At 40.1% G+C, this 13864-nt stretch overlaps 1 protein-coding gene across 4 annotated transcripts in view; it reads left to right on the plus strand.

The window, feature by feature from the left end:
- Positions 1–8113: 8113 nt before the first annotated feature.
- LOC122407266 (octopamine receptor beta-3R-like) overlaps positions 8114–13864 on the plus strand; it is a 60824-nt gene continuing 55073 nt past the window's right edge. Inside the window, exons 1-2 of one of the 4 annotated variants that reach the window (XM_043413371.1) lie at positions 8114–8554; positions 11692–12634. In XM_043413371.1, the coding sequence (XP_043269306.1) occupies positions 11942–12634 (693 nt within the window). In that variant the 5' untranslated portion in view covers positions 8114–8554; positions 11692–11941. Of the gene's footprint in view, positions 8555–8581; positions 8734–10340; positions 12635–13864 lie in introns of those variants that run through there. The other 3 variants (XM_043413372.1, XM_043413373.1, XM_043413374.1) reach the window with 3 other exon arrangements.

Consider the following 13864-nt stretch of genomic DNA (forward strand, 5'->3'; position numbering starts at 1 on the left):
TCCTCGAAAAGGGAGGAAAACGATTGAAGGTCGATACACAATTTGAAAAAAAGGGATAATTGATTTTTTTTTATTATTTTTTAACCACTGGGAAGTACACTAAAATTTGAATGGGAAGAGCTTTCATGACTTGGCTGCTGCTGACGAATGATTCTTTTGCTTTTGAGACGAGGAAAATGAGAAAAAGGTCTTGACACCAAATGCTCGGTTGCCATTCCATCGAATCAATTCTTCTATTCGATTTTTTAATTCAATATTTTATGTTCGTGGAGCAGTAGAATTAATAAAAGCCAGTAATCACGCGTGTGATTTCTATGGGTGAAGTCGCGCAGTCGTTCGAGGCGCACACGGAAGGATTTTTATCTTGATAATAACCCTTCGGTGGCCCTCGCGACTCGCCCACCAGGCAAGACGGTGCCACACGATTTTACTCCACCACGCGATCGCCTTGAATTCCTTTTATAGGAAAAAAAACGAAACAAGAGAAAAAGACTAAAGGAAAATGGCTATTAATTATTTGCTGCTTGCGTAGTCCAAGTTCTCGAGTTTTCCGTATGGAAATATATGAAGAAATATTCCATAAGTTGGACCTTGGGGTCAAAAGAGCCCTCCTCTAATGAGACCCCATTATAAAAACTCAAAGCAGCTCCGAATCCATTTCAGCTACGATTTCAGAGATCAAAACATCATTTTAAGGGGAATGGTCATCAAGATAAAAATACCAAATGACTGATGGACATTTAATCGCGTTTTAAGGACTCGAGGAAAATTCTTGAGTCGATCGAGATCACGAAGGTACTCTCGACAATAAAAGTCCCCAAATACGTTCAATGAAAATGAAAAAAGTTTCCCAAACACTGCTGTCTTACATTGAGCTCCATTGTCTCGGAGATGGCAGTTCGATAATGAAATCTGCATTAATTGCAATATTCATCTTGAACTCCGCCACAAATCTGAAGATTCTTAGAGAGTTGCTGCCAAGGACACCCACGCGAAGGACGACTTCCAAGGATCAAACAAAAAAGTCCACTGTTTTGTAGACACTTCATTAAAACATCTGTCCAATCGTTGAATCAGCAAAACTGAAGGTGGATCGTGAAACTGGGAAAAGACAAGGGCCAAAAATGACGAAGGTTGGATTCGTGCAAGCCAATGTGTACCGAAGGATGACGTAAGTTACAGGTAAGAAGAAAGATAGCCGAAAAATGGTTGCGTGGTTCTTGGAAGAGTATTGCAGTGGGGTTGCGCATTGCACCAACCCCAATACAAACACTACGAAACAATACTCCCTTTACTGATACAACTTCAACAGCCCGTGGGTTAATGCAGCAGTAAATATAAACTGCCACGAACAAGAGCCGGTTATATGCTTTCGCTGCTACCCACATTGTAACCTATACGTTACAGTTTTACCACGAACGCGCATCAACCCTGCTGTTACATAACGCGTTTATGTATACGTTACACATCCTATTCCGAGCTAACGTAGGCCTACATTCCGGTTGTACAGGATGTTGCTGATATTGATGGAGCTGAAAACTCGAATAGTCTTCGAACTACTGAATCGTCGTTGTCGTCTCCAGAGCTTGAGCTAAGACTTTGAGTCACTCACGAGGCTCTGAAAGTCGACGTATGTTTTTATCCATTCGAATTAGTTCATTAGTTTATCTGGCAAGAATTCGTTCAAAAATTTGTTCATCCATCGTTTTATATCGGGGGTATTTTTTCCAAAAAAAATTTCCATTGTTAGGGTTTTTGGGATATTTCAGTTTCGTAAAAATTTCGAAATTTTTGCTAAATGAGGTTTTTCTGTGAAAAGTGTTGCATTTCAATGTGGTGGATGCGAGCACTCTTTCGTGCATTCTGCCATAACCCCGTAGAATCAAGGGGAACTTCGAAGATAGGTTCGTTGGAAAATGGTGACTGACTTTTGGTAAATGTTCCAGAATAATGCAAATTGTTGAAAATCCTCTGAATTTTCTCTCGAACACTTCATGGGGTTGATTCTAACAAATATTTCCGTCACGAGGATTTGACTGAGGAATTTAGAACTGGGATCGGAAAGGCCTTTCGAGATTCATCGGGTTTGAATTGAGTTTCACGTGTGTCCCAGGTGGCGTGTCTGATAACGTCCTGTATCCTATCACTCCAACTGATGATGAATTCGTTTTTATATCCTTGGTCGGTAAGTTGAATAACTCAGTGATGAATTGAACCGACTGGCGAAAAACTTCCTTTAGCGACCGTCGACAGCAGCTCCGATCGATTTTCCACGGTTTTAGCGGTCGATACAACATCGCAGTAGTACGAAACGAGAATAGTCAGTCGCGTTTTTACCCCACGCAGTGGTTCAAGTAGATACTCGTTCTATGGTGGTTATTTTTTCAAGTGAATTTCATTTCGAGCAGAATTTGAAGTGAGAATATGAAGAAACGTCAGGAAATTATGTTTATTTTCACAAATCACTGTCATTCCTTTCTGCACGATAATATTTGACGACGAAAGTGTTATTTTCACGTGTGAACTCGGAATTATTTCTAAAGCGAACTATCATCGATTTTTCTCGCCTTGAACACCAAATATTCGTGATTATTATCACGATTGTATAGCCAAGTTGGATTTGTGAATAATTACCCTCAAGAATCACAAATCATGTGAGAATTATTTTTTTCCCTTGGTGTTGGATGAAGGAAAAAGTTTGATGAAATCGATTGTTCAATTGGTTAACCTCGAAAAATCCAATCAAAATCTTACCGCGACCTCGAAGTTTCTCGTTCGATTACTTTTTGTAACAAGAATTATTTTCATAACTTTTCAAACTTGTCACAGATTTTGCAGGTATTGTATCTGAGATTTTAAAGGTAGAAATACAAATTCTATAACCTCGCCTATACACGTATTCCCACTGTCAATAATCTCCTAAAAAGTTGAATCGAACTTTTTTTCTCATCCCCTTTTATCTTTTCAGTCTATTTATAATTGTGTAGGTTGAATCGAGCGAAGCCTTAAGTGCATCTGGAACTTCGTGCGTCGAAAATAACGACGTGTATGTTTATATATACGTATATGTATATAGCTATACACGGCCACTCAAAGTTTTCCGAGTTGAGTGTCCAAGGCCAAGCATCGCGAGGGATGTCGTGGCATCGATTATGTATGAGGGTAGACTCTATACCAACACTGCCGTAGGTTGCATGCTACCCTCCTCAATAGCAAGGGTAATAGGGTGCAACGTCACTGTAACCCTGTGCCAAGCTACCTTAATCCGATTTGCTAAGGAAAGTCACGAAGTCTTATCAGGCTAGCCTAAGAAACAAACCATTGTTTCTTGACTTTGGCCTCGAAAAAATAAAATGCTATAATTTCACGTATCCTGGCGATAATCCTTGCCGCAACCGCTGGATATTCTCGACGAAAGCTTCAAGAAATATCGAATACTTATCGAAATTTGAATAACGATGAAATCTTTTAAAATTAAGATTATTTTGATATTTATAAATGTACATTTTCGGTTATGATTTTATAGGAAATTATTCACGTTTTATTCCGATAAGCTAACTTTGATGAAAAATCAGACAATTTTTCGAGTCGTAGTTAAAAAAAGCTGCACTTCCGGAATATTTGCCAAGAATTTCAATAATTTTTTAACTGACTCCAAAGAGGCGGATTTTCTCAATTCTACTAGTTTATTTTTTCACAAGTCTGAACATAACTTCTTGTAAGCGTGTTCGATTTTGCTCAATCGATTGGATCGAATAAATTTTTTAATTTTAATTCTAATTTCCATTAATACTGCAACCCATGAGGAATCTCGATACATTTCCGACCACTTAAATACTGCTCGAAAAACGCCATTTTTTATACGAAACGAAAACCAAACATGGAATACTGATATCCCCAAAAGCGTTACAGAATTATCTGCACTCACAATAAAAAAGAAAAAAAGTCAATAAAAAAGGTGGAAACAATTTTTGAAAATTTTCAAAATCTTAATTCAATACTCGTCTCGGGCTGCTCGCACGATTCTCAAGTATTGAACGATTTTTCTAACGTTGAAAAGGCCATTTCATCAAACATCGAGTTGAGTTATCCCCCGGAGGGTCTCAAGTGTGAACAATGATCAATATCGTTGGATGGCACATTCCTTCAAAAAATGAAATAAAAGCTAAAATTTCCTTCCATTTAAAAATCAATGGTTAATCAATATTCTTGGACATTTTACCCGTGTCAGGTGTGTGTGTTTGTGTCTGGGTATGTGTGTGATGAGGAATGTCAAATCTTTATTATTTTGACCTTTTCAGCAGCGTGTTTTCTAGCACGAAATTGGCGAATCCTGGCTCAAAGTGTGCTCAGCATGTTTCCTACATCTCGTTTAAAACGAAAGCAAAATCGATGTCGTTTATTGACTCACGTGCCCAGCGACACAATGCCAAGAACATTAGAGTTTCATTTTTCGCTCCCATTTAAGGAGATCTCCTGGCTGTTAGACGTTTGAGGTGCCTGCCAACCCTTCACATGGCCCTTTCCAATGGACTGTAGCGAACAAACGCCACTTCAGGCTTTAGCCCAAAATCGATCACCCATGTGTCGATACGAGCAGCGAAACGTTTTTGAACTGCTTCGTTATTCCATCTGAAAAATCGTATATTTTTGCAATATCACGGAATATTTATCTTCTATTTCATTTTATCAATATTTCTTTCGAAAAGTAAACACCCATTGTATCGTCAAGCCTCCAATCAGCGATGCCAACGAAGCTGAAAGGCCAGAACCCGTTGTTGTGCATTCCATGTCCGACCATTGGAAAAAGAATTTCAACCGTATTACAACAATGGAAATCTCTGTGGACCTAAAAATGTCCATGAACAGTATTCACAAGTGCAGTATAAAGAACCGTCCACCATGAAAAGTGAAGCGGTATTCTGAGATGAATTTTCGAGATCCACGAGTTCTTCAGCGTAAAAAATTTATTCCAAGTTCTTTTCACTGTCAGTCCATACGATATTCGATGTTGTTTACATCGACAGCATAAAAGGAGAACCTTGCAGTAGGTATCATTGAGCGTTCAAAGATAATCGAATTTCGAATTAAAAAAAGTTTTTCTTCTAAATTCAAAACTAAATTCACGTTTTGCCAAAGCGATTCGACTTTTTCAATTTTACTTAAAAATGCCCGTGACATAAGAGCATTAACAAATGCTTTGACAGACTCCCAGACGAACGCGCAATGAACAAAAATTTGACGAAAACAGTAAATTTCTTTGCAGACTCTATGCACACAAAATCGACCCGCTTAGTTAGTGGTTTTCTGGCACTAGCTCATCCGGCACCGCGCAATGATATCAGATTGCGTAACGAACCTCGCCTTATTATGCCACTCTTGATCAGGTCGTAATCACCGTTTTCACAATGAAGTTCACTAGTCTGGAATGAGACTGATGGAATATTTTTAGTGATGACGTACGCCATCGCGATGCAACATCGAAACTTGTAACTCCAACGACAAAATTTGTAAACACGCTGCTCAAACGTTTCTTCTAATTCATTCGAATGCTTGTTGTGCATAGCCGCAATGAAGGAAATACTTTTTGTCGTTTTTTGGAGTGGCAACCATAAACTTAACGATGTGTAAATTTGTGATGACGAATTATTCCTGAACATCAAGTTACCAATTCGGTATATTCGTACGGAATTGTAAAGGATTCAATAACTGCCTCAAACAAAAATTCGGTAAAGTGATGACCTTGAGAGGATTTATGGCAGAACGAGGTGAAAGATGTGATTAATTGGAAACATCGTGTTTCACGAACCCGCTGTGCTCCCAACGACCCACGTTATGACGCTTTTATTTTCCGGAAATATTAATTACTCTCAGTGAATAGAATTACGAAATTAATATGCATGGGAAATGGAAGCATATGTAAGCTTTGAAGGGTAGGATTGAAATACCCGGCGGCGCAGCGCAATTACGAGCAAGTTTGACAATTTGGTTCCTGATCACGCAGCTCTATCAGGGCCTGCTCAGGATTGTTGTGCCTCATTCTGACATTTATAATCAGGACACTGACCGCTCGTACCGTCAACGTCCGTGTGGGACAATGTGGTAGCCTTGGTAACATTGGAAAAAGTACTGTTATTTGTAAGCGGGCCAGAATTACGAGTTGAGTTATAGTTCATGATAGGGATGCCAATCTGAGGATCGATTTTTCCCAGAATCGATTATTAACCGACCGATAATCAATTTTTCAGATCGGTTCTCTCCCACTAATTATTATTTATTCGAATCAATCTTCCAATTGTAAGATTGATTTTTTAAATACTGTTCTATAAATTAATGATTCGGAAAACTTTTTTATGAAATACAATCCACATCCAGACTGTCTTTTCGTGAATTTCGTATTCTCGCGTCGCGTGAGTTGTGAAGTGAATTGAAGTATCTAGCAAATGGAAGAGGAAGAAAAAGTTACATTGATTCGTTTTTCAATTTCTCTGCTTTTTTTAAGGTAGATCATGCCCGTAGGATCGTATTTTATGGATGTCTAAATTGGGTCGATTTTCATTTCCTAATTAAAGATATTATCACTCTAAATTAATGTCAGAGTTATTAATTCGAAATTGTAAATAAATTTACCCAACTTATCTTTCGGTGAATGAAATTACAAGCCATTATGTAATCAGGGATCCACCACTCACTGAACCCCAAATTTCATTCGTCCCTAGCGAAAAAACGGTAGTTTCTTATGTATGAAATTGCATTAAAATTCCGAAATAAGCAAATGTGAGGTTACGAGTGCTCATTTTACCAATTTCGTTCAATCTTTAACGTAATATATCTTTATTACTGATAAGACAATCGTCTCGAATTTTTTCCCAGACCTTCATTCTATACTTCATTGTTATTGTGAACTTTTTCATAAACTTCGTAAGAAGCGTTTATTCCTTAAATGGAAAAATAATCGATTTTTTACACATAGTCGTTATAAAGCTGTGTATTTTTTTTCATATTTAAACACAATTATCTAAATAACCAATGAGACGAACACTTTAAAATTTGATACGCGTGTCAGTCGACTACCCATTGAAACTCTGAGTACAAATTTCAAGACTTTCTTAAGAAAATCGTTTCGTGCATGGACTACCTTAAAATCATTGTCATTACTTATGAATTTTCATTGAAATTCACACACAATCTATTTTCAGTGGATCGATCTCTGGGTGCTCAATTACCTCTGAAGTTAATTAGTTGTACCTAAATTCGATTAGATTCAATAAATCAATATTTTTTCAACAATCCAACATTACCATCCCAACTTCATGAGAGGTTTTGTCACCGAAACGACGTTTTGAAAAGTCCCGATGCATTTGATAAGATGAGAAAATAAAAATTTGCGGGATCCTGTTCGATTCGAGCGGTACTCCGAATCTGCAATTCCTTTCCGACTTTCAGTTACAACAAGGATGGAAAACCGGATGCCTCAGAATGCTGACCACGAGAAAGTTGGAAGGGTAAAAGGAGATTGATGGAAAGATTATCGAGTAGTGAATGATCAGTGGAGGAAGCAGTGTCGCGCGTACATCTTTCGATTCCTCGTCGCATTGGGGTAGGTCTCGGTGAGGGCAAGAGGGTGAGGTTTTGCTGTCACCGAAGGGGGCGAGGAGTCCCAACGGATGCTGGAGGGCTGAGCAGAGCAAGAAAGTCTAAGTATAAACAGATATACACGGATGGCTGGGCAAGGCAGTGATTTGGGCTGAAAGGGTTTCGGAAGTGGAAGCTTCGGCACGGTCCGCTTTGGGAACGCGGAAGAGTGAGCCCTGAGAGAGGGAGAAAGAGAGAAAAGGGGGGTGAGAGTAGGAGAAGGGCGATCCATATAAAGCGAGAGGAAGAGTGCTAGAAAAGAGGTTGGCAGGGGGATGAAGTCGATGCAACGCGCGAAACTATCGTCTCGTCTCCGTACCGCGCACCCTCATCCGTCTCTCTCGCTCTCTTCTTCCTCCGTCGCTCTTCCTTCGGAGGGGGTTGTTTTTGGACGCTTCGAGCGCCTCTATCGGCCGTTCGAGTTAGGTTGAACTAAAGGCTTTCTCGTGCAGAGCGGGCCAGTGCGCTTTGATCCGCGGCACTGTCTAACGTACTCGGAAGCCCCGATCATCGAGCCCGCAACGCGAAACCCTTTTCCTCTCACTCGGAGGTAATAATTTTGTCTCGTGATTGTGCGCGCCCTCTCTAGGCCGTTCCTGTTTCCAAAGCCGCAAACTCCGGCTCTTCCCTTATTCCTGCCAACGGAAGAGCAACCGCGAGTCTCGTGCGTGTAAATCTGTGGCTCCGATTCGTACGTCGTGTGTGCGTTACTCGTCACGTGCTCAATGATCAATCATTGATTATTCCACTTTAGCTTCGTTGTTCTCCGTGACGATCCCAACTTGCTGTATTTAACCACAGTTTCATTCGGTTACTCACATTAACGAATTAACGAGACCCAAGAAATAATTATAATTACAGCTAATTATTGTTTTTTTATTTATTCGACAATAATTATGATTCGTTGATTATTATCACGGTAAGAAATATTTCGTATGATTCTTCACAGATAACGAAGTGTTGGAATTTTTTCATTAGCTATTTACGAATTAATAAACATTGGGGATAATGATGAAGTTTTTTGGGGACTCTTTTTTCGTCATGGCCAAAGAGTTCGATGAGGAAAGATTCGATTTATAAAATTCTTCACTACTCATGGTGTGTGTGCGATAATAATTCGTTGATTATTCGATTCTTGTATTTTTCATAATCGAATTTGAATCCAAATGAAAAACAATATTGTAATGTTCCGAATGGTCGAATACATTGAATTTCTTTTCGTCTTCCGTTGGTTTTTTTTTCCATTGGACCGTTTCTCGCATTCGAGAATGAATGAGCTACGTTCTCGGCCTAAATATTGTTGGTTTTTCTGCTTTCCTTCGGAGGTGAAAGGTACATGTAACCCGGAAATTTTCCGGTCGATAGAGAAGTTCGTGGTTGCCCTCTTAAATGTGTTGCCCGTGCCCGCAGGGCTTTTGCACTTGCTTTTTATTTGTTTTCAATATCCCGAGAGTTTAAGGTGCATCGAAGTTCTGAGAAGTGAAATAAAACACAGTTTTTAAAATGGGAGCACTTATTTTTCAATCATTTTCTAGTGTCCTAGATCGTCAAAGTTTCAGTCTCGATTTCTTCCTAATTTTTCTCAAGTAATTAATGTCCGTACTGTTTTCAAAAAAATAGTTATAACATCAGTCGCCCAGTCGTTAGCACATCGGTCAATACACACTACGATTCCCTCGTTATGAACTAATCAATTAATGACTTGCAGCTGAGCGATTAGCTACGCAATAAAATGAATTACTCTCCACAGAATGTGGTAATTTTAGTTCAGCATAAATTCAGTATCAGCAGTATCCCATAATTCATAGAATCTCGTACATAATTTGAGTGTTTGCGTATTAATTTAACAGGATGGAAAATTCATCACATATGTCGCATAGGCGATTCTGGTTTAAAATTTATAGAGAATCAATGCAAATGGATGGTGCTCCATAAAATATTTGTACGCAGAGAGATCGCTCAGTTCGTGAGAATTTTTTCGCATCATCGCGTGATACGAAAAAAATGTAGACTTTGCAATATTTTCCAAATAAATATTGGTAAATCGAAACCAAAGTGGAGTTGACACGGAAGTTGAACTGAAACTCAGAATTTCTATTTCGTCGAAGACCAACCAGAGATTAGAAAAACAATTTCCTTGCTTGTACGTTACGCGATGAAAGTTCACTCGGCGTCGTGCTTATAGTTTATTCATTCATTCGAGCATGCCTTCAACACATTTTGGAAGTTGCCGCACGGCCCATTTCGTTCCGCTTGCTCCGTCATTTTTCCACGGAGTGTATTGGAAAATAGCGCGGATCAACGTGCCTGTTTTATCCTATAACCTCGATATTTCAGTTTACGGATACGAACAAAAACCACCTCCGAGTATTCCGGTGGATGCGCTCGTACTCCGGGAGAACTGATATTTCACGGGGATATCAAGCGAAGCTGGTGCCGCGCACACTAATCGTAGGAGGCAGCATTTGCCGATGAATTCCTGTTAATACGTTTCTGGGAGGGAACGAAAAATGGCGGTGCTTATTTTGGTTCATAACGATGCAGTCATTATACGACGTCGTATCTTATTCAACGCGCTATTCTTTCTCGCCGGGGATAAAACGTCGTCGAGGCTGTGATCCACCGTTGCACGAGCAGCAATCTCGACATTAAAAAAACTCCATTCAGAAAGCGTCCCTACCCTGTAAGTAAGTAGAACAAAAGATCTCAATGTATCACGCGGAGAGAAACATTTTTCAAGCGTATTCCTGCTACGATCGGAACGATTCAATCTCTTTCGTAGACGTTGGAAATGTCAGATTTTCCATATCCCCAGGATCGATTGAGTGATAGCGATCGCACTATTAATTTTACGTTTCTTCATCAACAAAGGCATCGACGCATGAAATAACGAACAGAAAAACCGTCACCTCGGGCAAAACCAATGAAAATAATAATCACTGCGAGCTCCAATCGTTGCCGTTTGTTTTGTTCGCTGTGGCAATGGACAAAAGAATTCAACGTTATGATAGAAGGATCGTGAGGTTGGAGAGATCAAAGTCGATGTTCTTTAGAATGAGGGGATTCAAAATAATAGTATCCTTTGGCACAACGTTTGATCGTTTCGTTTCGTTTTATTTGATTTTTTTTCTCCTCATTTCATTTTTCCATCATTTCAACTCCCTCAATTCCTGATAAGGAATAGTGGAGGAGGGTTATGCGATGATTATGGATCCGGGGAAGTGGAAAATAGGGTCGCGAGTAGGCGGTACACGAGGTAGACGTCACCCGAGACTTTTTCCTTTTTTTAATCAATTCGGACCGAGTAATTGGCGTTCAGGAAACAGATAGATTCGAAATTGGAGAGGGAGGGAGTGTACGGGACGAGGCGGAATAATATTTTTTACTATTAGGCCGTTTTCCGATGCTTTTTCCATATCTTCACTCCCCATAGAGATTGAAGCGTCACCGGCACTTGGCACTTGTGAAGCTCGGACGAATTATTCGCAGTTTCGTGAAACGCACGCTCGTGTAATTGATCGGCACTCCTTTCTTCAAATAAATGCCACAAATCTTCGATTCGAACGTCCAGATGAAATTATAATGACAACCGCGTGCTGACTCGGCGTAGCCTCTTCGATTCTCGTAAAGTATGAAAACTGTTTGGCGCAGTGGTAGAAAAATTGGGGCGCATCGTGGCTCGTCCATTTCGCATTCAAACGGTTCTCGAATATTTTTGGGCCCAAGCAACTATACTCAACCTCGAGTTTCTTTCCGTGAGCGGCAGGTCGTCGACTCACTCTCAGTAATGGATAGTAAAAGAGATCGCAGGGTGAGAGAATAGATGGAAAAGAATTGTGATTTGGAAAGGTAAGCGAAAAGAAGTTCAATGTTGAGCACGAATGGAGGTCGAGAATGGAGCACGTTTGCGACGGAATTACGGTATACTTGTTCGTAATTAATGGAACGGAACGGGGCTCAGGATGAATAAAGCTCTGGTGAATTGACAGTTCGCCATTTATGTAACCGGAAGAAAGGATTTAAAAGTGTTGTTACCCTTTTTCGACCTTGGAGCAGAATCTTCAACGAGATGTTTTCAAAGAGGATAAAAATGGCAATGCCAAATTCCACGAGCCCGCGTGTCCCAATGACCTTGATATCGTGCTCAAGATGTTTCGAGTGTTCGTTAACGCATCGCCGATTCGAATGATCGATCATTGCGAGAGGTGCGAGAACAATAATAAAAACGACGACGACGACGACGGCGTCGTCGTCGAGGACACTAACAACGGGGATCGGGCCCCGTGCGTTTGCGCTCGTCGAAAAAATGCTCAATGTTATGGCAGCAGTGACGACGAGCTTGCCGGTTCGCGTGGTTGATCCCTCGGGTGTCGTGACGACCGGGAGTGACGGTAGCTCGACGACCGTCACCACGACTGCGACGACGACTTCGAGCACGTGTGACGGAATGAACGTTAGCGCGACAACGGTTGTGCCCCCTGGCAACCCAACGGTCGAAAACCTTCAGGACAGCGTTAATGTTTTTGTTGAAGTTGTCAAGGGCATCGTCATGGGTAGTATTATCACTACCGCAGTCCTCGGCAACATACTCGTCATCGCGAGTGTTCATAAACATCGCAAATTGCGAGTCGTTACCAATTGTTACGTCGTCAGTTTAGCAGCTGCTGATCTTCTCGTTGCTACTTGTGCCATGACCTTCAATGCATCGGTCGAACTCTCCGGCGGTCGTTGGCTCTTCGGCAGATTCATGTGCGACGTGTGGAGCTCCCTCGATGTCTACTTCTGCACCGCCTCCATTCTCCACTTATGCTGTATCAGCGTAGATCGTTATTATGCTATAATAAGCCCTCTCGAATACGCGATCATTATGAAGCAGAGCACCGTTGGCTGTCTTCTTGGATCAGCGTGGACTTTGCCCGCACTCATCAGTTTCATGCCCATTTTCATGGGATGGTACACCACTGATGACAACTTGTTGTTCATGAAGGAGAATCCTGATGTAAGTTTTCATTCGATTACCACTTCCAAATATACCAAATTTAACATTCTTTATAATCAGTATTGGGACCTCAATTGTACGCCTGCTTTGGAGGATGCTCGAACATGAGCAAAGAAACATTTATCAAAGGGCGTTTTTAAGGATGTAAAAGCGGTTCGTACTAGTCAATGGACAGTTTTTCACCATATTTTTTCAAAAAAATTACCACAATATTACTGAGAAATCTTGTAATGATTTATTAACGGTGAATAATATTTAAGTTCATTTCATTACGAAAAGGATTTTATCCAGAGTTATTAACACGACTCGGTAGTGCAGTATGAAAAGTTTACGTCTGACAACATCGGACGTAGTGAGTTGACAGCTGAGGTTAGAGCTTACCATAACGACAAAAAAGTTCCATAGCCCATTGTGCAACTGTTTACATTTATAGGTTGTGCGACGTTGCCACAACTTCACGGGGTTATGAAATCCTGAGGTTCCGTGAACATTTGTCGTCTTTAACTTTATATTTCTAATTCAGATGTTCGTTGACCCCCTTTTTTTACCGAACCGTTAAAATCATCAGGGTTTAATGCATATAACAGACGTTTTTTTATGATTAACATCTGATATAAAAATACATCAAATTTTGAGTTATACAGACTTCGAAGTCATTGTGACTATACATGACACGTAAAACTGTGTTTTTTCGACTAAAAGTATTCCGATTAAACAGTCGTTAAGGGACCTTGAAATTTCACAGAGATTAAGTTTTAAGCTTGGACTATAATATACAAAAAAATTAGAGTGCCATCTGAAATGGAGCCTAGTGCTTATACATCCTTAAAACAGATGAAAACGTAACTCCAACGGATTTTTGTTCGTGTAAATTTTATTTTCAATGGAACCTCAAAGTCAAATTTTGTGGAGAACGTTTTTCTGTGTGTAAACACCATTTTTCATCGATTAAAATTTGAAGATTGATTGATTTTATGTGCTGAACAGAAAACTTGGTTTCAACCTCAACAGCATCATTTTTATAAAAAACGGATCCAAATATTTACCGATAATATTTTTCAGCGTATCCCCATCGAAGACAAGGATACCTTTTTCGGGTCGATTATGTTCAAACAAAACTTAACGAATAGTAAAAACCGATAATTCCGCGCGCTACGAAGCAACATCAACCCTTAATCATTTCAATTTCCAATGAAAATTATTTGACTCGTCATTTCAAGACATTTTTAT

The sequence above is a fragment of the Venturia canescens genome, chromosome 2 (assembly GCF_019457755.1).
Source record: "Venturia canescens isolate UGA chromosome 2, ASM1945775v1, whole genome shotgun sequence".
Classification (NCBI taxonomy): Eukaryota; Metazoa; Arthropoda; class Insecta; order Hymenoptera; family Ichneumonidae; genus Venturia; species Venturia canescens.